This window comes from Oryzias latipes, chromosome 14 (genome assembly GCF_053564925.1).
Source record: "Oryzias latipes strain Hd-rR chromosome 14, Olatipes_Hd-rR_3.1".
NCBI classification, from domain to species: Eukaryota; Metazoa; Chordata; class Actinopteri; order Beloniformes; family Adrianichthyidae; genus Oryzias; species Oryzias latipes.
In genome coordinates, this window is record NC_136250.1 from 29963650 (window position 1) to 29987868 (window position 24219).

The 24219-nt window shown below is 45.8% G+C and overlaps 1 protein-coding gene across 1 annotated transcript; it reads left to right on the forward strand.

The window, feature by feature from the left end:
• Window positions 1–2526: 2526 nt before the first annotated feature.
• LOC144983809 (uncharacterized) lies at window positions 2527–23595 on the forward strand. The gene is made up of 4 exons (XM_078931224.1): window positions 2527–2638; window positions 11636–11732; window positions 11831–12044; window positions 23002–23595. Exons 1-4 carry the CDS (start codon window positions 2527–2529, stop codon window positions 23593–23595), a joined length of 1017 nt encoding a protein of 338 aa, XP_078787350.1.
• Window positions 23596–24219: the final 624 nt, after the last annotated feature.

Sequence of the window (24219 nt, forward strand, 5' to 3'; positions counted from 1 at the left end):
ATGGTGACTAGCCCTGGTCCAAGTCATGCTCAGAAACTTTGTTATGCTTCGTTCTCGCTCTAAACCTCTGCTCCTTGTCTCAGGATCTTCAACCACCCAAGAGTGAAGTCAGCGTGGATCATCCTCTCAGCTACACAGAAGCCTACAAGAAACCACAGCCTACGCCAAGCGCATTAAGCCCTCCAGCCACGCCATCAGGCTCGTCCACGTCACCACCAGCCACGAACAACCACACATCTGGAGAAACAATAAAACTCTTCTTACCTCTAAACTCACCTGTCCTTGTTCTGGGTTACAGCATCTGGGTTCCACCCCCCACATTATCATGACAGTTAATTAGTTTTCATGTGAACCTACGTTTGGTTTGCTGCATCTGAAACTGGTGTGATCGTGGCACTTTGTTGACAACATCAGGAAAATGATTTTAAAAATGTTTCATTGGTGCTTTGGAGAAAGAACCACCAACATTCCTGATGAATATTTTAATTTTTCTTTTTTTCTCTTAAACAGCAGTGATCAGATTAAAATTCAGCTCAGCAGTGGAGTGTAATACAAACATAATACAGGGAGTTTCCATTAAGTATGTAGGATATGTATATTATGGCAGATTTATTATTAATGGCTTTATTAGCTTAACACATCATAGGATATTCATGATGCTGTCTTAATGGAACAGAAAAAATCTCCAGGAGCTTTTGCTGATCTCAGGAGTTGATGTTTCTTCTGAGCTGCTCAGCCTTCCTCAGGAAAAGATGACATTTGGGAATTTATCATTGTCAATTTAAGATTAAAAAAGTAAAAAGAAAAGTCCTGATTTTTACCTTCTTTGTTACCTTTTAAAGTAGGTGATGGTTTCACATTTAGCTGGAATGTTTTTCTGAAATAACCAGATTTTTTTGAGCACCGTTACAAATAAAACTTTACAGTCTGTAGATAAAAATAAAGTAAAAAGTAGACATTACAGAAATGCACTGAACAACAGGGTCATGTGAGTCTTTTCTAAGATTCTTTGGGTGGTTATCTCAAGCTGTTTGTGGTTTATTTATAAAACTAATATCCATCATTAAGTCCAAACAAATAAATTATTATTAAAGGTAGTTTTTAAATTTCAAAATGAAATATTTTTTCAAATTTATGATGATAAGGCAGCTTAGAAAAGGTGAAAATGTTTTGTGTGACGTGGGAGTAATCAAGCTGACAGCAGGGAGCTGTGATAAAACGGCGGTGGGAACAATCTAAAGGTCACAAAAGAGCAACAAACTGTTATATAGGAGCTTATTGACTGAACTAAAAAAACAAAACAGATTTGTTTTATAGTTTGGTTGCATGCATTTAAAATAAAAAGAACAAAAGGGTCTGGAGCATTGTGGTCTGGATCTGCTCAAAAAGTGCAGGTTTCCCCTTCAAAATAAACTTTTTTCACTGTAGAAAGTATTAACTCTAAACTACTTTAAACTATTGTCTAACTGAAACCAAAAATCCACTTTAGGAGTAATCTTGAAGGTAATAAACGTTTGTTATTTTACTTCAAAATATCATAGAAAAAAGTGGGAAATTTCCCAGCATCCTTTGGAAAATAGGTAAGAACAATCATGCAGCTGTGTGTGAGGAAATGGAGGGCGAGCCCAGGAAAGTTGTTTGGTGTTTGAGTGCTGAAGTGATGGAGGAGCCACTCTTAGTGCTGCAGAGTCAGAGTGGGGCAGATGTCCTCTCTGATTAGCGGGCCCGTCTGTGAGTGCACTAATGCACCTCGCTATTAGCATGTTTCCCCTGGTTGCCACGGGCAGCGCCGGGCTGCCTCCCTGTTTGAGATGTCACAACGGATATCATTCAGAGCCGCCGTGGCCCGTAGGCGTCGCATCAGCAGGAGAGGAAGGGGTTGTGGGTAAGAGCGGTAAGTGCATCGTGCTCTAGTCCTGGGTTGAGTTTTATCTCTGTGGGATGAGGACATCTTAATGGTACGAGCAGTTTCTGCAGGTTTTAACTTCTTTCAGGGGTTAGTTCAGGGTTAAGAACTGGGTTTAGAGGCCACGACCCACAGAAGAGGCTGCAGAAACATCTGGAGACATGAACTAGAGGAGATCACTGTTGTATTTGTGGACAAGGGGCTGCAAGGCTGAAGAAATTCAAAGACATGACATGCATAAAGTACAAAAAAAATGTCACGCAGAAGGAAAACCAAACTGTATCATCAAAATTTAAACATTTCAAAATAAAACGCAAAGCAGATTTAAAACTTTTACTTTCTTTAAACTTAAGTATCTCCAGAAAACTGAAAAAATTCCTCGTCTGTCTTCTCAGTCTCCTTTTAAAATATCAATGAAACTTTCTTAAACATTTCTTTACATTTTGGGGACATAAATCAAAACTTTGTGTTTCATTTTAGGATTTTTAAGACAGAAAACATTTACATTTATTTTTAAAGCAGCCTTAACTGCTTTAAGTAAGACAGTCGACTTTTGATCGGAAGATTGCAGCTTCGATTCCTGCTTTGCTCGCTCATTTGTCAGGGTATCCTTGGGCAAGATGCGGAACCCCCACCTCCTCTGGTGGAAGTTTGGCGCCGGTTTGGCAGCGGAGCCGCCATCAGTGTTTGAATGGGACTGTGATTGTAAAGTGCGTTGGGTCTTCCAGGAAGGTAGAAAAGCGCTTTGCTAGTATTTAACAAGTCAGAGGATAATTTTAACCGCCTTTAAAATGTAGATTTGCTTTGGCACTGATCCCAGGACGAGGTCATATGACACAACCTTTCACACCAGTCTGGTGCTGCTATGATTCTGCTATTTGATTTTACAGCTGCATCTACAGAAAAAGAGCCAGAACTGCTGTTTGTTTGGTGGATTTTTTTGCTGATCATGCAAGATAAAAAACTAAACTAAACAAAAAGACAGAGTGGTACTTGAAAGGGGGTTTGCTTGCTATTGAGTCTATCCATACATTGTCTTATAGCCTTTTTGGGGTGACAGGGTTGCTGGAGCCTGTCCTGGCTACCGTTGGGTGAAGGCAGGGTACACGCTGGACAGGTTGCAGCCGGTCGCAAGGCGCTCTTGACTTATACTTGTATGCAAAAGTCATGCGCATTGAAAAACTTAAATCTACAAGCTTCTTGACTCTAGATTTAAGACTACTGTATATTCTAAAGAAAGTGTTTTTATTTTCATGAAATAAAACATCGAACAAACATCTGTCGTTTTTTAAACAACTGCCACATTTTGCCTCCTGCCCTCCGGGGGGGGGGGGGGGGGGGGGCTCCACTGAGAAACGTTACTTTCGAAATGAAAACTTTGAACATAAACTGTAGTTTTATTAAACGATTCAGCCGGGGGGAAAAAACAACAACAAACGTGAACACTTAGTTTGAAAATGATTAATTTAAGAGATGGTACGAGGATTTGAAGCAAAGATAAACTATTTGGGGAAAAAGACTTTACAGAATCCCAGAAGTTATGATGATACGAATATTCATCAGTGCATTTCTACATCTGGGTTTTGTAGATATCAAACCCTTTTAGCACTGTTATGAATACAAAAATCTTTTAAAAACCTTTTCATAAACAGCTAAATAAAACTGAAGAAAAAACAGAAAATGAATAAATGCTTGGAGAGCCTGAAATGTTGCTTCATCGGACAAGAACAGACAGGTGGAGGCAGATCGGGGATGGAGGAAGAAAACGAGGCCTAAGGGAGCAAGGGAGTCTTTTACTCCAAGGAGCCATCTTTCTGCCTTCGGAGCTTTGCTTTCATATAAGCCGACATTTCTCCATGACCTTGTCGAAGGAGAGAAAAGGGAACAGAGCATCGGAGGACTGACAGAAAGAAAAGAAAAGAGCAGAATGGCCTGAGAGGAGAAGAGTGAAGCAGAAAGCATGAAAAAGCCTCTGAACAAGCACGAGGCAAGTGTTCAGTCAGACCAGACAACAGGAGAATAAAAACACCCTAAACTTGACTTCACTGCAGGTCCACAACCCACCCATCTCCTATTATCCATCTCCCTTGTAACTGTCTTCTGAAAATCGCCCCGAGGCGAGGCGCTCTCCTGGGTGGCTCACCCCGAAGCAGAGCCCTTGTTTGTAATCATTTGAGCTTGCTGTAAGAGGCGAGGCTTTTAGAGAGATCAACCCACAGACTTCACCGCATCTCACCCCGCCTGCATCCCAGGCATCAGGCCTTCTCCCACGGCGGTGCTGCTCCTCACGCCTGCACGTGCCGTTTTCGGCCTCCCTTTCCCTCAAACCCTGACCTGGCTTTCCTGTTCCCACCAAACACCCGCCTGCTGTGAGTGCTTCACCGAGATCTGCCTGAAAACACAAGACACACAATGAGAGAAAAATGGATGCAGGTCTGATGTTTCAAGGAAAGCAGCTGGAAAAAAGTCAGCTAAAAACCAAAAAAAAAAACAGCTAATTTGCAAGGCTCCACCTTCTCCAATCTACTGCTGGTCTTCATGAGAAGGTTTTAGATCCCAGTGAAAAACAGTCAGTATAAGGAAGAAAGACGAAACTAATCAGCAATAGGAGAGAAATGAGTGTCAAGTTAGAATTTGAAGCAGCCATGTTTGAATATATGGACAAGAAAGAAAGCAAAGGAACAGTAAACGCACCTAAACGCGTGTTTCGGGCTACCCTGTTCAAAACTCACGTTCATGTACACAAGTTTCTGCGACTGTTTGCTGTCTCTACGTGCAAAACGCCTGCTCATTGGAGAGGAAGTGTTATCAGGTTGAGCTTTGATCAATCAGGGACTCAAATTTGGTTGTAACGCATGGATGGCGTCTCTTTTATATCATGCCTTTCTTAAACCTTTCAGAGTAAATGCAAACATGGCTGCTTCAGATTCTAACTTGACTCTCATTTCTCTCCTATATGCATATCCATACTTATGATCAAAAATGACCTTTGGCACACTCAATAACTATTTTTATGAAATATTAGTCATTTACGCGGCTCATTTTTCTGCCTAGCACAACTTGATCTCAAGGGACCGCCTTTCGCTCCTTGTGGGTGGCGCCCATTTCATGACATCGACATAGAGCTGGTCTCAGCAGCGTGTCTGCGTTTCGCCCACAAAAACAATCAACATCTGAACTTTTGCAAAGATGGATGTGCATATTGTTAATATAAAATGAAAGCGTTTAGCCGATCAGTGCTAGCTCCACTGAGAAAGGGAGGGGGCGGGGCTGGAAGTGCAGACTCTTCCTGGAAGGGCTGCTCCTCACTTTGTGACATCACAATGTGAGGACCCACTTTCATGGACTGGGGGCTCAACAAAGTCGATTTTGCATTATTTAGACCATTTATGTTAAGGAAGTGCCAACTGAAAATTAATCACAAAGAAGAAATAGCATCATTTGTTCCCGGTCAGACTTCTATGACACCAAGGCTTTGATTTATTGGAATGGAGCTGTGAAAGAAAAAGCCTGGAACAAGATTCACCAGATTTGAAGCACTTTGATATTTCTCACCAAGCCTTTTCCAACTTTAGGTGGCACACATGCCCCGGGAGACAGTAGAAAAAGAAAAAGAATGTACTGCTCCCTGATCGTCCAGTATGAAAACTATGGGCTAAACTGGTGTTGTTGAACCTGCGTCACATGCTAGGTGTGTCTGTAGCCTTAGAGTTCATCCTTCCCTTCTGTAACCTCATGCAGGCTCAGAATCAGCAGTAAATTTGTTGTTTTCTTAACTACCATAACCAAGATTTACTTGTGTATTTAATTGGATTACAGATTAAATAATTCCATGAGCAGATCCACTTTGCTCCTACATCCTATCCCTGCCCCTCTGAGTACATGTCCTGTTTTTCCGAAGGAGCTCCTCTGCAGGAAAAATGTGGAGGTTGAAGGGTTGATGTGAGAAGAAGACATGACATCTCATCCCAGCGTGATTCTCCTTTGAGCAAAGAGACAGCGGGAACCTTAATGGACAGATCACCTGCCATCGCTCGGTGCATGCGGCACGCTCCCGTTTTGATCTCACCTCAAGAAAAACACAGTCCCAGCTACAGCAGGCAAACACAGCAAGCATTTACACACAGGTGGCAGGCCAGTGCAGCTCGGTCCTGCCATCCACTGCTCTTTTTTTTTTTTTTTTAGCCGCTGCAGCAGGCAGCTCCTCTTCATGAATTATGCAGCTGTGGGCCCCTGTAACAAGCTCCAGGCCGACTCTACACCTTGTGTGTGGCTTAAAATATAGATAAAAGCTGAACAGCCAGTACAAACATGGTCTCTTTTTCAAGACAGAAGTCGGCCGGTGAGGAGAGATTCTACAGCAATTAGGAGAGGGCTGCAGAGAAAGTCCGGCTGTTGACGGTGCGGAGGCAGAAGAATGGAGAATGGAGCAAAAGCAAACACTGAACTTATTAAAGCGGCAGCGAGCTGGGGAGCGCAGGGCGATTCACACCAAAGCGATACCAACAACAACAGCCAGAACAGTCGGGCTGGTTGAGATAAAGGCTTGAACTCATGCAGGGAAAAGTGCGCGTGCCTCTATGCTCTTTGAGCATCCCGGCTGACGGGAGCTCTTTGTGTTGCTGGGATGAGCTTGAAGTTTGCTCCATCTGCTGATTTCATAACAAAGCTTATGCAACTTCTGAGAGGAGAGCAGCATGAGCCGCTGCTGCTGCTGTTATTTTCAGACCGTGGCTCGAAAGAATGCACTCGTTTTATTGAACCTCCTGACAACAGACAGGCATGGTTTCAACTTTAAGACAAATGAAATTACTGTGAGAATAATTCATCTGTTCTGTCTTCACTTTTGCAAAGTTGGTATAAGAAGTTACCCCTGTTTATCTGCAGTCATAGATGTACACTGTACTGTTTTTGGATTCCCGGCTCAACAATTACCCAATGCAGATGAGTTTTTAAAGACTAACATCCAGGGATTTTTCCATCGCAGTCATTTCAGTTCCAAAACCAGGCTGCATGTTAAAGTTAAAGTCCCATCAGTTGTTACTCCTGGGAGTGAAATTTGCTATCCACATTTGACCCATCCCCTGTGGGATCTGTACTTTAACCGCCCCAATATGAAGGAATACTGTACAACACTATGGACTTTAGCAGCTGTTTCTGAATGCCTGTATCATTTTAAATGGGCTTGCTGCCTTGCCTTTAATGCATTTTATAAATAGAGAAGACAATGTATGCGATAGACTGGCGACCTGTCCAGGAGGCCCCCTGCCTTCGCCCACAAGTGGCTAGGATAGGCTCCAGCAGCCCAGTGACCCCGAAAGGGAATAAACGGAAGAAGATGAATGAATGAATGAATGAATGAATGAATGAGAAGACAATGTAGGGATTTGCACCTGAGAGTTGTGTTATGTTGGGTTGCTGAGCCTGAGGGGAGTTCTGGACCACCACCCTGAGCCGGCCCGGGAATGGTTCACTGAACCTGGCCTGAATGTAGTGTAAACTTCTATAAAGTTTATGATATTGCTGGCGACAGCAAATAACACATGCTCTGCAAAGTGCTTAAACTCTTCGGCGGTTTATGCAATTTCTGTATTTTCAACGAATTATAGTGAAGAGCAGCTTTGCGTCATACTCAACTTACACCCGTCATAGATTGTTGTAAATCGCCCATCTTGGCGCAAAGCTGCTTCTTTATGCGTCAAAATCTGCTGGGTTAGGACTTCACGCCTGCAAAGTGTGTCATTTCAGCGCAAAGCTGCTTTTCTCCGCCTCAGAATCCGCCAGGATTTCGTTCATTGAGTAAGTGGTTAAAGAGTTGGGATCATTCAAAGAGCGTCAACAGTGGCGTTAAAGGGTTAAGAGAAAAAGTTTGGTCACTAAACCACTGAGGGCAATGTGGGGTCAAGTGTCTTACCCAAAGACACTTTGGGAGGACGACCGCTCCCCAGCAATGCCATGAGTGATCAGGTTTTGGTCTCAGACTGGAAATGACATCATCACGGACTGTAGAATGTCTTGATATGCCTCCATTCAATTAGATTTTAGTGATATTCTGTCCTATCTGACATCTATTTTTGATTTTTTTTTCTGGACTGCAAAGACAGATCCGAGTGGAGGAGTGTTGGGGAGATCTGAAGAAAAAGAAATTCGTGTTTGCTGCTGATGGTATAAACAAAACAATAGGAACTGAGTTCACACACTCCACGTCTTCTTTCTTAGAAACATAAAATAGTTTGAAAAATAAAATCAGCAGAACTTTCTGTGGCCCGTTCATTATGAGCAACAATTAACCTGCAAGGTTCACTGTAAAATCTGTGTAATCAGCATCTCACGTATTCAGGCTAAAAGCTCTACATCATGGAAGAAAATCTGAACAGATGAAAGGCCAACGCCAATTGTAAAGTGCTTATGAATAGTTTAAAGATCTCTCTATAATTCTTTAATATACCGTTTGTAATAGATCCTGATTCTTTGAGCAGGGAAATATGCGAATGTCACCGTGAATTCAACAGTGAGTATGATATCGCACAAGAGTGAGTTATGTATTTATGGCTCCATTAATGAATCATAGCCTCCCTTGACTTTATACTCCACACATGCCCTCTTTGAATATGTCATAAGCTGGTATTCTTTTTTAATGGGACAGCAAATCACTGTCAAAAACAAACAGAAGTTCATACAAACATTGGAGAGGTGGAGAGCAGAGGGGCTTCCAAAGGTTGACGGGGGATAAGTCCAGCAGATGCAACTAATCTGGATGGGACCTGGCTGGGTGTGCAGGAGAGAATGGTGCAAACTATCAAGTCTCTCTCTGTAGGTTACATTATTTATACTTTATACCCACAAGGCTCTTTAAGCAAGTCAAAGCCTCTGTTTGCATCACTTTTGGTAGTCTGCATCTTGGGAAACTGCCTCTGCACAAAGCAAACTGAGGATAAAACATACAAACTAAATGTTCACAGTACCTTTTTATTTTTATTTTTCAAAACACCTGAAAAGAAAATATGCTCAGTACAGGGCATGGCAGCAAGGTGGGAGGTTAACCAAAAAAATAAAAACAATAAAAGCAAATGTTTAAGAAAAATTCATGGTAAAACAATAGAAAACATATTTTGAGCCATTTGTAAGAACTGTAGAAAAGACAACTTTTTCTTAATTTAGAGAACTTAGTTTCACTAAAAGAAACACAAGAAATCTCATCCAAAGTTACATTAACATTTTATTTTGAACCTGCTTGTGACAGGTTGCAGCGACCGCCAACACGTAAGGGTGAGTGAGGGGGAAGTAGGTGAGATTGTATGGATATTTCTTTTTTCTGCCCCCAAAATCCTGCAGACTGTTCATGGACCTGGTTGGTTCTGTTCACGTGATACGTGCACACTCCTCTGACTGTAAGAAATAAAGATATTTGACAATCAGTGTGCAGTCCTATGGGTCCTCTGGGTGTCCTAAGGACACTTCTAGGTCACCCATTGTGTGCGGTCAGTAAGGGACCAGTAGTCACCTTACTGACGACTAGAGTGTGATATAAGGACACCATATGACATCATATGTCATAAGTGCTTGTTACTTCCATTATCCTTACAAATATTTTATGATATGTTTAATACACACAAAACAATGGTACGCTCCATTTTCAACTGAAGAAACCACAAAATGAACAGTATTTTTTTTAATTTTTCAGTCTTCTGTTAAAATTCCTATAATAAATAAGAAAAAGAGTAGAAATTAAATTATTATTTTCAGTTGTTTTGGGGTCATGATGGTTAAATCTGTTTTTAGATCTGTGTTCAACGTTATGGACTCCAGTTGTCTTTGGACTAAATGCCACAAATGACTTTTCTACCAAATGTAAACATTTGGGGCGACAGTGGCTCAGGTGGTTGAGAGGGTCGTCCAATGATCGAAGGGTTGGCAGTTCAATCCCCGCTCCCACCAGCCAAAAATGTCGTTGTGTCCTTGGGCAAGACACTTCACCCTCCTGGCCTCCAGTGTGTCTCCACTGGTGTGTGAATGCGCATGAATGGTCCCGGTGATGGTCAGAGGGGCCGTAGGCGCGAACTGGCAACCACGCCTCTGTCAGTCTGCCCCAGGGCAGCTGTGGCTACAACAGTAGCTTACCATCACCAAGAATGAATGAGGAGTGAATGAATAATGGACACAATGTAAGCGCTTTGGGTGTCTTGAAAAGCGCAGAAAAATCCAATCCATTATTATTATTATTATTATTATTAAATGAGTGTAGAAAAAGTGTATTGACAGGCACTAAATCAAGTTCTGAACTTCTGCATTGATATGGATTTTTTTTCAGTCTCTAAATTAAATTTACAACTGTGATAAAAAAATTGAAGCCATGCGGACGGCGGTGTTTAGTTGGACGAGTAAACACTTCCTCACATCAGCGCCTCTCTGTCGTGGCTGACTGGAAGTGTGGAGCGGCTCTGCCCATCGAGGCCACAGACCAATCTGCCATTCACTGTGATCATCCTTTAGCTCGGTAATCAACGCTTGGAGTCACTTCACTGCTTCCGACGGATAAATTATGCACCGCGCAGCAATTAAAACACACAGATCTGATGCTGCATCTCTGATTTATTGATTGGTTTTCATTGCTTCAGTGCTGACAGGGTTAAGTGTCAATCACATGATCTAAGTCAGACTTCAGTTGTAGTTATTTATTCCTTCAGTTGGGAGAGAGAATACAATTTCCCCCTGATGGAGGATGCATAATTAACAGCTGTGCTGAGCAGTCTGTCAGAGGAGTTGGGGTCATTCCTGATTGGTGAGTGCCTTTGAGGGGCCTTTCAAATGAAAACACTGCTGAGAACCTTTTCATGTCACCGTTCAGAGTGAAGTTTGCTTCTGACGGTTGTTCCGTCTGCTCCTTGAAATCAGAAGACGACTGAGGGATTTGTGGTGATGCTACAGAGTCCAGCTGGGATCAGAACACATCTGTCAGGTAAACATACAGAGCCGTGGGACCATTTTTTGCACGTGTCACCCTAAAGGGTAACATAAAAGTTCTGTTATGTTCTTTTTAACATAAAGTTCTTTTATTGGTTTACAAATGTTTTTATGTTCTCGGGCCTTCATATTTATCTGACATGATTTTAAAGTATGAGCCCTCGCGGACCCTGAGGTCCTCTGATACCGGCCTTTTGGTTATTCCAAAAGTTAGAACAAAAACATACGGCGAGGCCTCATTCAGTTTTTACGGACCTCGCCTGTGGAACAGCCTCCCAGAGAGCCTCAGGGCCGCAGAGACTGTTCATGTTTTTAAAGGAAGGCTTAAGACCTACCTTATTAATTTAGCTTTTAGTTGAATTTTAGGATTTTTTTTTAAAAATATTTTAATTATTTAGTATTCTCCTTTTAACTAGTTTTATATATGTGTATGTAAATACATTTATTTGTTTATTTATTCTATTAATTTTTAAGTCGCTCTTACTATTTCATATGCCTTTTTAGGTTTATGTAATTATTTGTTTTTTGTCCATGTTTTATATGTCATGGCCTGGCAGCTACTCCCTCCTCCCCTCTCCTTCCTGTGTTGGACGCGACCAGCTGGATTCACTCACCTCATCTACACCTTCCTTCATAAGCTCCTCCTGGATCATCAGCCGGTGCCAGTTCGTTGTTCCTCCTATGGTGCATAGTCTGGTCAGCTCATGTTTATGTCTCACGTCTCATTGCCTCACGCTCATAGTGTTTTTTCTCGCTCTGCCTCAGGACTTAAACCTATTGGATCCTCACCTGGTCGCTGTCCTCCTACGCTGCTGTCTATCCGCCTCAAGAAACCTCCAGCCAGCCGCCTCTCCTCGCCATGGTTCAAGCCTCGCCCACGCCGCAGAACTCCCTCAAGGAAATTCCTCCTCAAGATTTCTCCAGCTAGCCTTAGCTCTTTGACTAGAGGGTTAACCCCAGGTATTATCAAGCCGATCACACTCGTATCTCACTAATCGTGAACTCTCTCCGTAGTAAGGCGCTGCAATGGGCTCAAGCTTTCCTGGCCTCCCATCCTATCTCGCATCTCCCTTTCGAACGCTTCCTGGGAGAGTTCCGCCTTGTCTTCGACCGGCCTCGAAAGCAGGAGGAAGCCACCCGACGGTTGCTAGGTCTCAGGCAGGGTAACCGTCCGGTGAGTGAACATCTCATTGACTTCCGGATTTTTGCTGTCGAGGCTGGATGGCCAGATCCCGCACTCAAGGGGATTTTTTACCAGTCACTGAATGAGCGCATTAAGGATCATCTTTGCACCCAGCCCGAAGCAGGCACTTTCGAAGAACTTGTCACGGCCGCCCTGAGGTCGGACATCCGCCTCCGGGAACGCCTCGCTGAGCAGAAATGTAAGCCACCTCCATCCCTTGACTATCCCGTTCGCGACTTACCCCTGGCGGCTCCAGCGAGCCTAGCTTCGCCCCCCGTCAAAACTGATGAACCCATGCAAATAGGCCACTCCAAGCTCTCTCTAGAGGAGAGAAAGAAGCGTCGTGATGGGGGGTTATGTTTTTACTGTGGTCAGGCGGGCCATCAGGTCTCTCAATGCACCGCTCGTTTGGACTCCAGAAGCCCCTCGTTTAGGGACGGGCCACGGGGGGGTGACCCTGAACCTTCTCACGTTTCCAAGTTTTTACTCGTTCCTGTCAAGATTTGCAATAAGAACCAAGTTTTTGAATTTAAAGCTCTTGTTGACTCTGGGGCCGAACATAGTTTAATGGATCAAAGTCTCGTTCATGAACTCTCTCTCCCGGTTGAAGTCCTCGATAACGCTGTTAATGCTGCGGGTCTGGGGGGAAAACAACTTTCACGCATTACCAAACGCACCGGTCCGGTTCTCGTTATTACCTCCGGTAACCACAGGGAATACCATAATTTCTTTATCACTCGATGTCCGCAGACGCCGTTAATTCTCGGGTTTTCTTGGCTTCAGAAGCACAATCCCAGTATTGACTGGAGTTCGTCTCGCATTTCCAACTGGAGCACTTTCTGTATGGCAAACTGCCTGCAGTCTGCTGTTCCCCTCACCAAGTTACCTGACCCAGGACCCGATAAAGAAATAGATCTGTCTAACATACCCTCCTGTTATCATGACCTACGTTCCGTATTCAGTAAATCTAGGGCTAGTGCTTTACCGCCACATCGACCATACGACTGCGCTATCGAATTGCTAAATGGAGCTCCTCTTCCAAAGAGTAAATTGTACAATCTTTCCGGTCCTGAAAAGAGCTCCATGGAGGCCTATATTCAGGAGGCTCTTTCCCTGGGTCACATACGTCCTTCCTCTTCCCCAGTCGCTGCCGGGTTTTTTTTTGTGGAGAAGAAGGATAAGACGTTGCGACCATGCATCGATTTTCGAGAGTTGAATCAGATCACGGTCAAGGATAAATACACCCTACCATTATTAGAATCTGTTTTCGACTCTGTCCAACATGCTAAAATCTTCTCGAAACTTGATCTCAGGAACGCTTACCACCTTGTACGCATGCGCGAAGGTGACGAGTGGAAGACGGCTTTCAACACCCCGTTGGGCCATTTCGAGTACCTTGTGATGCCGTTTGGGCTTACCAACGCCCCCGCAGTGTTCCAGCGTTTGGTAAATGATGTCCTCAGGGACTTTCTTGATCGTTTTGTCTTCGTGTATCTTGACGATATTCTTGTTTTTTCCTCCAATGAAACACAACACGAACATCATGTCCGTCTTGTCCTAGAACGGCTTCTCGCCAATCAGTTGTATGTCAAGGCTGAGAAGTGTGCGTTTCATGTGTCTTCCGTCCCGTTCTTGGGTTATATTATCGAAGCTGGCAATATCCGGGTTAGCATGACGCTGTGACGCGGACCGGCTCGAGACCTGGTGGAAAATAAGATGATTTAATCCTGGGAAACTAAAACAACAAACAAGCCAGCGGAATATCTTTTTTTCTCTATTTTTCTTCTTTTTTGGGATAAATACACCGTCCCAGTGCCATTCCCCTCCCCGATTTTTTTCCAAAGTAAACTCCGAACGTCCTGGAGAGCTGCAGCAGCGAGGAGGATCTGGACAGCCTGACAAGCTACATCGACGAGCAATACGAGCGTCTCGTCATGGGAAAAACCCCTCAGTCAGCCAAGCCAGCCGCCCCCACCAAGCGGAGCCGACCCGAAGAATCACCGGGAGCTTCTCCACCGAAGACGGAGTTTGAATCTAACGCGTGGGATATGCTTCTTAGCATTGATGCCAAACTATCCAGCTTCGACAGCCGTCTTTCCCTCCTGGAAGTTCTTCACCGGGAATTTCAAGAGATCAAGGATGCTCTAGAATTTTCCCAAAAACAAGTGGAAACCCTGACCGCGGAGAATTCAGCGCTGAGGGAGTCGGTAAAGTCCATCACTGATGGAATGAGCCAACTCTCTGAAGAAAATAAGAAGATCAAGGAGTCCATTCTGGATCTTCAATCAAGATCCATGAGAGATAACCTAGTGGTCATGGGAATACCAGAAACACCAGAAGAAAACGCCGAGGAAAAAATTAAAAACTTTATTCAAAGCCAGCTAAAGCTTCCAGAGGAAAAAGTTAAAACCATAAACTTTCACAGTGTGCATCGCATGGGAGCAGTGAGACCTGGGAACCGCAGGCCCAGACCCATCGTGGCCAAGTTTGTCCTTCACAAGGAGAAGGAAGAGGTGAGGCGCCGTGGCAGGGAGCTCCGGGGAACCGACTTCAGGATGGATGATCAGTTCCCCAAAGAAATCTTGGAGCGCCGAAGGATCCTGTTCCCCATCAGGAAGAAATTTCTGAGCGAAGGGGCCCGCGCTGTCATATCTGTGGACCGACTCTATGTGAATGGACAGCTCCATCGCGACCCAAACGTCACTCCCTGGCTCTTCTAAACCAGATATGTATCCACACCCTTTACACTCTCTGCACAGGTGTTAGTTTATGCTTATATGTGACACACTGGGCATAACTCACGGGGCATAAAGGTTTCCACTTTAGGTAAAATCACCACCAGTCTCCTCAGCAGCTTCAAGCCTGTTTATGATAGGTTTGTTCTGTTTCTACCCTCCCTGTTTCCTTATTTATCCCCCCCTCTGCACTCCTTTCCCTTTTTTCTTTTTTCACACACTATTCCCTCCCCCTCACCTAAGCTGCCACATAACCCAGCCACTCTACAATAGTACTGATCTGCACAACACACTCAGACACTCAGGATGTCCAGCATTACATCACATGCACTGTGCATTACACATTAAGCCTCATAGCAACATCAAGCACACAATTATGTGTACATATATACTCATTTTTGCCTCCATCAACAACATACAGTTTCTAGCATTCACCTCAACAGCAGCATGTCCACCCTAAGGTTAGTTACTTGGAATGTGCACGGAGCTGGAACCAGAGAGAGGAGACTGAAAGTAATGAGCAAATTAAAAGATCTCAAAACTGATTTTGCGTTTCTTCAAGAAACTCATATGTCTAGTTCCTCAGTGAATATTCTCGCCACAGCAGATTTTCCCAACGTATATTCAGCCTGTTATAATTCTAGACAGAGAGGAGTAACAATTATGATAAATAGGGAAATTAAATTCACAGAAACTAGTACAGTCATAGACCCAGAAGGAAGATTTATAATAGTCACTCTTTCCACTCAAAATATGCAGCTGTGTTTAGCTAATGTGTACGCCCCCAATGTAGATGACCCTAAATTCTTTCATTCCTTCTTCTCTGCGCTATCTGAACATACAGACAAATCGCTAATCATTGCAGGTGACCTCAACATGTGTTTAGATCCAGAGATGGATAGGCTAAATAACACAGGAAATCTTAGAATCTGGCAATCCACAAACACTGTTAAACAGTACATGGAGGATTTTGGTCTTTGTGATGTTTGGCGTTTATTCCACCCCACGAAAAGAACTTATACCTTTTTCTCCACAGTTCATCAATCATACTCCAGGCTAGATTATTTCTTGGTTAACAGCTCCTTGTTGAGCATAGCTACGGAAGCACAGATCCACCCCATTACTATCAGCGACCACGCACCAGTTTCCCTGACTCTTAAAAACAAAACATCACCACCTTCATTAAGGAGCTGGAGGTTCAATACATCGTTGCTCAGAGACCCTAACTTTATAGATTTCCTTGCTAAAGAATGGTCCTCATATCTTCAAAATAATGACCACCCAGGTATTTCCTCGTGCCTTTTATGGGAGGCCGGGAAAGCAGTCATGAGAGGAAAAATAATCGCCTTCTCATCCCACAAAAAAAGAAAAGAAAACTCTAAACTAGTGGATTTAGAGCAAAAAATCAGACTGTTAGAGGAAACCTACAGCAACTCTCCGGATGAACAAACTCTACAACAAATAAGGAAAGTAAGAATCGAATTAAATGAAATAACTAATCAAAGAACACAGTTTTTATTACAGAGACTACGCTTGGAGAGGTTTGATCACAGTAATAAATCTGGGAAATATTTGGCAAATCAACTCAAAATAAACAAAGAGAAGACAACTATTTCATCAGTCATAGACCTAACAGGAAATGCAACACATGATCCAGCTGCAATAAATTCAGTCTTTAAAAACTTTTACCAATCTCTCTACTCATCCCAAATTAATCCCTCTGACAATGACATCAACAGTTTTCTCAATAGCATAGATTTGCCTAGACCAACAGAGGAACAAATCACAGCCCTGGAGTCCCCTTTTACTAAAGAAGAGCTACATAAAGCATTAACCAACATGCCTAGTAAAAAAGCCCCAGGACCAGACGGCTTCCCAGCAGAATTTTATAAAGAGTTTTGGCAAATCTTAGCTCCCATTTTTCTCAGAATGACAATAGAAATTAAGGACAACAATTATCTACCTCCAAATATGAATTCTGCTAATATAATCTTACTTCTGAAACCTGGGAAAGATCCCACATCACCATCCAGCTATCGACCCATATCGCTGATTAATGCAGATCTTAAAATAATCTGCAAAGCTTTGGCGGGAAGGCTGGAGAAGGTAGTTCCCTCTCTAATACATCCTGACCAAACAGGTTTTATAAAGGGTAGACATTCATCTACCAACATGCGCAGATTAATCAACCTCATAGATTATACAACCATCAACAACCGAGAAGCAACCATTTTGTCACTGGACGCAGAAAAGGCATTTGATCGGGTCAACTGGAAATTTTTAATAGCCACCCTGAACAAATTTGGCTTTGGAAAATCATTTATTAACTGGATTAAAATACTATATGCCTCTCCTAATGCTCGTATCAGAACAAATGATCAAACATCTCCAAGCTTTAATTTACAAAGAGGAACCAGACAAGGCTGTCCACTATCTCCGTCTTTATTTGCACTATTTATTGAACCTCTAGCTGCTGCTATTAGGCAAAGTCGAGACATTGAAGGCATTCAAACCAAAAATTTAGAACACAAAATAAGTCTTTATGCAGATGATGTTTTACTATTTACTCCTAATTCACAATCTTCCATCTGCCAAATCATCTCCCTAATTAATAGATTTTCCTCAGTTTCAGAATAATCCATAAACTGGTCTAAAAGCACAATTTTACCAATTAATTGCAATTATCTAAATCCGTCATCTATTAAAATACAAACAGGCAACATAAAGTACTTAGGTATAAATATCTCCTCTAGGCTTTCTGATCTACTCAAGCTAAACCACACCCAACTACTTAAAACAACCGAGGCTGATCTCACTAGATGGAAAACTCTACCCATTTCTCTAATCGGGAGAGTTGCAGCCATAAAAATGATGATTCTCCCAAAAATTAACTACCTATTTTCAATGATTCCTTCCAAACCTCCAACTACTTGGTTCAAATCATTAGACTCATTCATTTCCCAATACCTCTGGGAAGGTAAACCCCCACGGATTAGTTTAAAAACTATTAAAAAACCTAAAGATAGAGGAGGACTAGGCCTTCCAGACTTCCAGGACTACTACTCCGCGAACAGATTGTGTTATGTACAAAAATGGCTGAATCCTGGTGTGCTGGATGAATCCTGGCTAGACATTGAACAAAATCTCTGTGATAACCTAGATATTTCTAATTTACCTTTCTTCAGTTCTAAAATTAAACAACACAAATGCTTCAGAAGTTTAAACATCAGCTCATCCTTAACAGCCTGGTGGGATTTTCTTAAAAAAAACAACCTCACATTATTTCCATGTAAACTTACCCCCATTTGGAATAACCCTGACATTTTGATTAACAAAAACATGATTCATTTTGCTTCATGGAAGAACAAAGGAATCGAGCAGTTCCAGCATATAATTCAGAATAGAAAATTTATGTCCCTCTCAACGTTATCCTCAACCTATGGAATTAATATAAACAAATTTCTAGAATATCAGCAGCTTAAATCAGCTATAAGCACTAAATACTGCCTGACCCAAATAGACCTAGACCCTCCCCTTACAGTAACACATTTCATGGACCTTAAAAATCCCAAACTCACCTCCAAAATTTATAAGATGTTATCAGACATAGATGAAACCATTTACTTACCCATGACAAAATGGGAGTCTGAGCTATCATTGAATTCTAGTGATCAATTTTGGCTACAGATCTGTTTGAATGCCTTTAATATGACCAAAAGCCCTAATCTGCAACTTATTCAATACAAGATTCTCCACAGAACTCACTACACCGGACAGAGGTTATTTAAAATGGGTCTCAATCAGTCTGCTACATGCACACAGTGCATAGGTAACAACATAGACGACTATTTGCATGCCCTGTGGGTCTGTCCACCTGTCCAATCATTCTGGCGTAAGGTTTGTGAGGATTTATCAATCTGGTTTAATCATAAGATTCCTGCTTGCCCCAAATTCTGCTTATTAGGTGACCTGAATAACATCAACATGGAATCTAACAAGGCTTATATGGTTCTCACCGCTGTATGTATCGCAAAGAAAACTATCCTCCTAAACTGGAAATCTAAAAATAATCTTAGCATCAACCACTACAGAAACCTCATGTCAGAGCATATTAGTTCAGAGATAATGTCCTCCACAAAAAACCTGTCGGCTTCAGACTCTCCCTGGCTCCAGCTGGTTAGTCACATCACCTAGTGGGGGTGGGATGGTGATAGGTTGAGCCGGGTCCTGGCTGGTTGGGTGGGCCGGGGTGGGTTTGGGGGGGTGGGCTCTGCCGGGCCTGTCGTTCTCCCGGCTCGGGGCTCTGGTTGCCTGGGTGGGGTGGTGGTGGGGGCGCACACTCTGCCGGCAACTTGGCAGGGGTTCCTGGGCGGGTGCCTGCTGGGCGCAGGGTAGGCAGTGCGGCTGACCGGGAACGGCGGCCGGGTGCCGTGCTGGGTGGCTGGTCGCCGTGGCGGGGGCTGGGGGGGGGGCTTGGGGCTCTGGGGCCTGGGGTCGTCTGCCCGTGGCCGGTGTTTCGCCCGTGGCCGGTAGTTGGCGCGTGGCCTGGCCCCCCGGGGGTCGGCGCCGCAGTCACAGCAGGGGTTAATGGGTTCACTTGGGTGGGTTTATTTCATTATTATTATTATTATTATTATTATATTAATTATTTTATTATTAGTATTATTATTATTATTATTATTATTATTATTATTATTATTATTATTATTATTATTACTTATTTATTTTTGGGGGGGGGGGCCTGGGGGGGCAGTGTGCTAGTCCTTAGAGGGGCCAGGGTATGAATGGTGGGGCTGGACCCCCTGCCCCCCCGTTCTGGCACCGGGACCCTTCCTTGCTGGCTGTCTCTCGGCGCCGCGAGGCTCTGGCCTCCAACTGCGGCTGGCTTGGCGTTTCTGGCTGCCCGGCCGCTCTGGGAGGGGGGGCGCCTACCGCGGCCGGCTGGGGGGCCGGTCGCTCGGGGGAGCCTTCTCCCCCGGTTGTGCCCATCCGCCCGCTCCTCCCCGCTCTCACCCAAACAAATATTGCACACAGGCACATAGGGCCCCGGGATCTGGATGGGAGGGGTATGCTGGCGGGGCTCACTGGGGATGGCCCTCTCTGGGTTCTCGTTGGCACCCGCCCTCCTCCCCGCTTTTTACTTGCATATTAGACACTCTGATTCATCTAGGGCCTTGTGGAGAGGGTCTGGTGGAGGGGGGCACGGTGAAACATCCGTGCTCACCTTTCGCTGGCCCCCCCACAATTTTAACTTCCTCTGTAGACACACACACTGCATGCTAGCAGCACACACACAGCAAATACACACCACTCACAGAGGGACTCCGGAGTGGGGGGCTTTGCGGCTTGGCAGCGGTGGATCCCCCCACACTGGTGACCTCCTATTTTACCTGCAGCACACACACAGCACTCCCACACCTCCATACATGGGTGGGGTCGGGGGGGGGCGGCCGGTCTTCACCCGCCTGGTCCTCTCGGGGCGGCCGGGCTTATGGGTGTCCTGTCGGCTGCGGGAGGGGTCGGGCATGCGGCGCTGGGGGTCGGTCGGCTGGGGGGGGGGGTTGCTGCTTGGCGGCGGGGGTAGGGAGGGTAACCAGATGATTGTGAGTATGTGTGTGTGAGTGCATGGGTAGGACCGACCTGGGGGCTGGCTCGCTGGGACCCTCTGGGGCTTTCCCTCCCCATCACAGAGAGGGGAGGGCACTGAGAGGGTTGGGGAGGGGGGGTCAGATATTATGGCGGGGGGGGGGTGGTAGTGCGTAGGGTTTTAGGGGGGTGGCTGTGGCTGCGGGTGCGTGGCGATCCCTGGGTTGCTAAGGTCGCGGGCCTGGGCTGGCTTGCGGGGACGGGGCGCCGGTCGGGTGGTGGCCGGCTCTTGGGTTCCGGGGGCCCTGGCTTCGTCCCTGGCCTTTGTCTCAGTGTCCGGCGCCCGGTGGCCCCCATGGCTGCCGCCTGGTACGGCTAAGCGCTCCTGTCTTGTGGCCTGGGGGCCGGACACTGGGTTCGCTTGTGCCTCTGGGCATTGGGGGGGCCCCTGTAGGGGGGCCCTCTCTGTGCCTGGCTGGTGGGGTGGGCGGTCCCCTCCTCCTCCCCTCCCGGGCTGCCTGGGTCCGGATGCTGGGGGGGCTTCTGGCCTGGGGGGCTCTCCTCCCCTCTCCTGGTCTGGCTGGTCTGGCTGGGTAGGATCTGGCTCCCTTTATGAACACACGGTTCACGTCGGCAGCATGCATGTATCTCCACCCCCACGTGCACGTGCACACTCCACACTGCTCCCTGTCTGCTTCATCCCTCCTCCTTACCTACAGTGTATTGATGGACAGTTTTTTTTTCTCGCTCATCTTAGTGTCAGATTTTCACCTTTGATGTAACATTCGTCTTTCCAGCAGATCTGGTATAATTGTTACAGCTTAAATTAATAACTTAGTCAAATCAGTGCTTGTATCCCCCACCTTTTCACCTTTCTTCCTTTTACTCTCTTCCACCCTCCCCTCACATTCTTCCCCTCTCCCTCCCCACACACACTAAATGTAACAAATAAATAAAAAATAATACGACAAAAAGGGGTTTATACAAATCTACACTCTAGTTTCTTGAAGCTATATAACCTCTTTTTGTGATAGTAAAACCTGTCCAACACAAAAAGCCTTCAGCTCTAATCTGTTTGCTCAGCTGTTGGACAGAACAAGTAAAAAAAAAAAAAAAAAAAAAAAAATATCCGTCCTGACCCCGCTAAGATCGAGGCTGTCGCTCAGTGGGAGACTCCACAAACCCGCAAGAAGCTCCAACAATTCCTGGGGTTTTCCAACTTCTATCGCCGTTTCATTCGTGATTACAGCAGTATTGCAGCCCCTCTCACGCAACTCACCTCCATCAATCGCCCTTTTGTCTGGAACTCTGCCGCTGATGCCGCTTTCAAACGTTTAAAGTCCCTGTTTGTTTCCGCACCTATCCTCATCCAACCCGACGTGGCTAAGCAATTCATTGTGGAAGTCGACGCCTCTGACTCGGGGGTGGGCGCTGTTTTGTCCCAGCGCGAGGACGGCACGGGGAAACTTAAGCCCTGTGCGTTCTTTTCCCGCAAACTAAGTCCGGCTGAGCGGAACTACGATGTGGGCAATCGTGAGTTGCTAGACATCAAGCTCGCGTTGGAAGAATGGCGTCACTGGCTGGAGGGGGCGGAACAACAATTTATAGTTTGGACAGACCACAAGAACTTGGCATATTTACGCAGTGCAAAACGGCTCAACTCCCGTCAAGCCAGGTGGTGCTTATTTTTTGATCGATTCAACTTCGCCATCACATATCGTCCAGGCAGCCGTAATGTCAAGCCAGACGCCCTCTCACGCAAATACTCCAGGTCTGACGACAACTCTGTCTCCACCATTCTACCAACGTCCTGTTTTATAGGCAATCTCACGTGGGAGATTGAGAACAGGGTCCAGCAGGCCCAGAGCGAGATCCCCGCCGGTATCACAAACCCTCCTGGCACCCTCTATGTTCCAGACTCCCTCAGGTCCGAGGTCCTCACCTGGGGTCACACCTCACGTCTCGCCTGCCACGGAGGGGTTTTTCGGACTATTCGACTCCTTAAGCGTCGCTTTTTCTGGCCCACCTTGGAACGTGACGTCAAGGAGTACATAGCTGCTTGTAGTACTTGCGCTCGCTCCAAGACGTCTAACCGACCTCCTTCTGGTCTCCTGCTGCCGCTGCCCATCCCTAGCCGTCCCTGGTCCCACATTGCTGTGGACTTTGTCACAGGACTCCCACCTTCACAGGGCCATACGGTCATACTAACCGTCATAGACCGATTCTCCAAAGCCGCCCAGTTTGTTCCACTCCCTCAACTTCCCACAGCCACTGAGACCGCCGACGCCCTCGTCAACCACGTCTTCCGACATCATGGGATCCCTTGTGACATCGTGTCAGATCGTGGCCCCCAGTTTACATCCCAAGTTTGGAAAGCATTCTGCTCCGCCCTGGGGGCCACGGTCAGTTTGACTTCAGGGTACCATCCTCAGGCTAACGGTCAAGCGGAGCGGGCGAACCAAGAGCTAGAGGCCGCCCTCAGATGCTTGGCAGCTCAGAACCATGCTGACTGGTCCAAGTATCTGATTTAGGCAGAATATGCCCATAATTCCCACACCTCTACAGCCACGGGACGGTCACCTTTTGAAGCCTCGCTGGGCTACTCACCCCCCTTGTTTCCTTCCCAGGAATTGGATCTGGCGGTTCCCTCTATCCAGCTCCATCTGCAGCGCTGTCAGGAGATCTGGCTGCAGACCAAGGCCGCTCTCGTCCGCACCGCTGAGAATAACCGCCAGATTGCCAACCGTCACAGGGGGGTGAGTCCCGAATACCAACCAGGTCAAAGGGTGTGGCTGTCCTCCCGTAATGTCCCTCTCCAGGGGTCCTCTCGCAAGCTGTCGCCCAAGTTCATTGGGCCTTATACGATCGACCGGGTCATTAATCCGACCTGTGTTCGACTTCGTCTGCCGGCGGCTCTGCAGATACACCCCACATTCCATGTGTCACAGATCAAGCCTGTTTCCGAGAGCCCTTTGTGCCCGCCGGCCGCTTCCCCGCCACCCGCCCGTACCATCGATGGGGCCCCCGCCTTCACTGTCTCCAAGATCTTGGACGTTCGGCGTCGGGGTCGCGGGGTCCAGTTCTTGGTGGATTGGGAGGGGTATGGTCAAGAGGAACGTTCGTGGATCTCGCGTTCGCTCGTCCTGGACCGTACCCTCATCGACGACTTCTATGCTGCCCATCCTGATCGTCGCCCTGGACCGCCTGGTGGCGGTCGTTGAGGGGGGGGTACTGTCATGGCCTGGCAGCTACTCCCTCCTCCCCCCTCCTTCCTGTGTTGGACGCGACCAGCTGGATTCACTCACCTCATCTACACCTTCCTTCATAAGCTCCTCCTGGATCATCAGCCGGTGCCAGTTCGTTGTTCCTCCTATGGTGCATAGTCTGGTCAGCTCATGTTTATGTCTCACGTCTCATTGCCTCACGCTCATAGTGTTTTTTCTCGCTCTGCCTCAGGACTTAAACCTATTGGATCCTCACCTGGTCGCTGTCCTCCTACGCTGCTGTCTATCCGCCTCAAGTAACCTCCAGCCAGCCGCCTCTCCTCGCCATGGTTCAAGCCTCGCCCACGCCGCAGAACTCCCTCAAGGAAATTCCTCCTCAAGATTTCTCCAGCTAGCCTTAGCTCTTTGACTAGAGATAAACCTGTCAAGACCTATTTCAGATTAAACCACTTGAAACTTACCATTGAGTCCTAGCCTCCTTCCGGGTTCCAGCATCTGGGTCATTCTGAACTCACGTCCGCATCATGACATTATATATATTTTAATTTTATTCCTTTTACATTTTATTACACTCCAGTGTTTTCCTCTGAGGGATCCTCCACATCGGTGACTGACCCTTCT

Bases quoted from the DNA above. Each gene is read 5' to 3' on its own strand.
- LOC144983809 (XM_078931224.1), top strand. From the start codon at position 2,527: ATGCGGAACCCCCACCTCCTCTGGTGGAAGTTTGGCGCCGGTTTGGCA. The intron at 11,733-11,830 runs GTTCAAGCCTCG...GGTTAACCCCAG, and splicing joins AGCCGCCTCTCCTCGCCATG to GTATTATCAAGCCGATCACA. The intron at 12,045-23,001 runs GTGAGTGAACAT...TTTCCTTCCCAG, and splicing joins TCAGGCAGGGTAACCGTCCG to GAATTGGATCTGGCGGTTCC.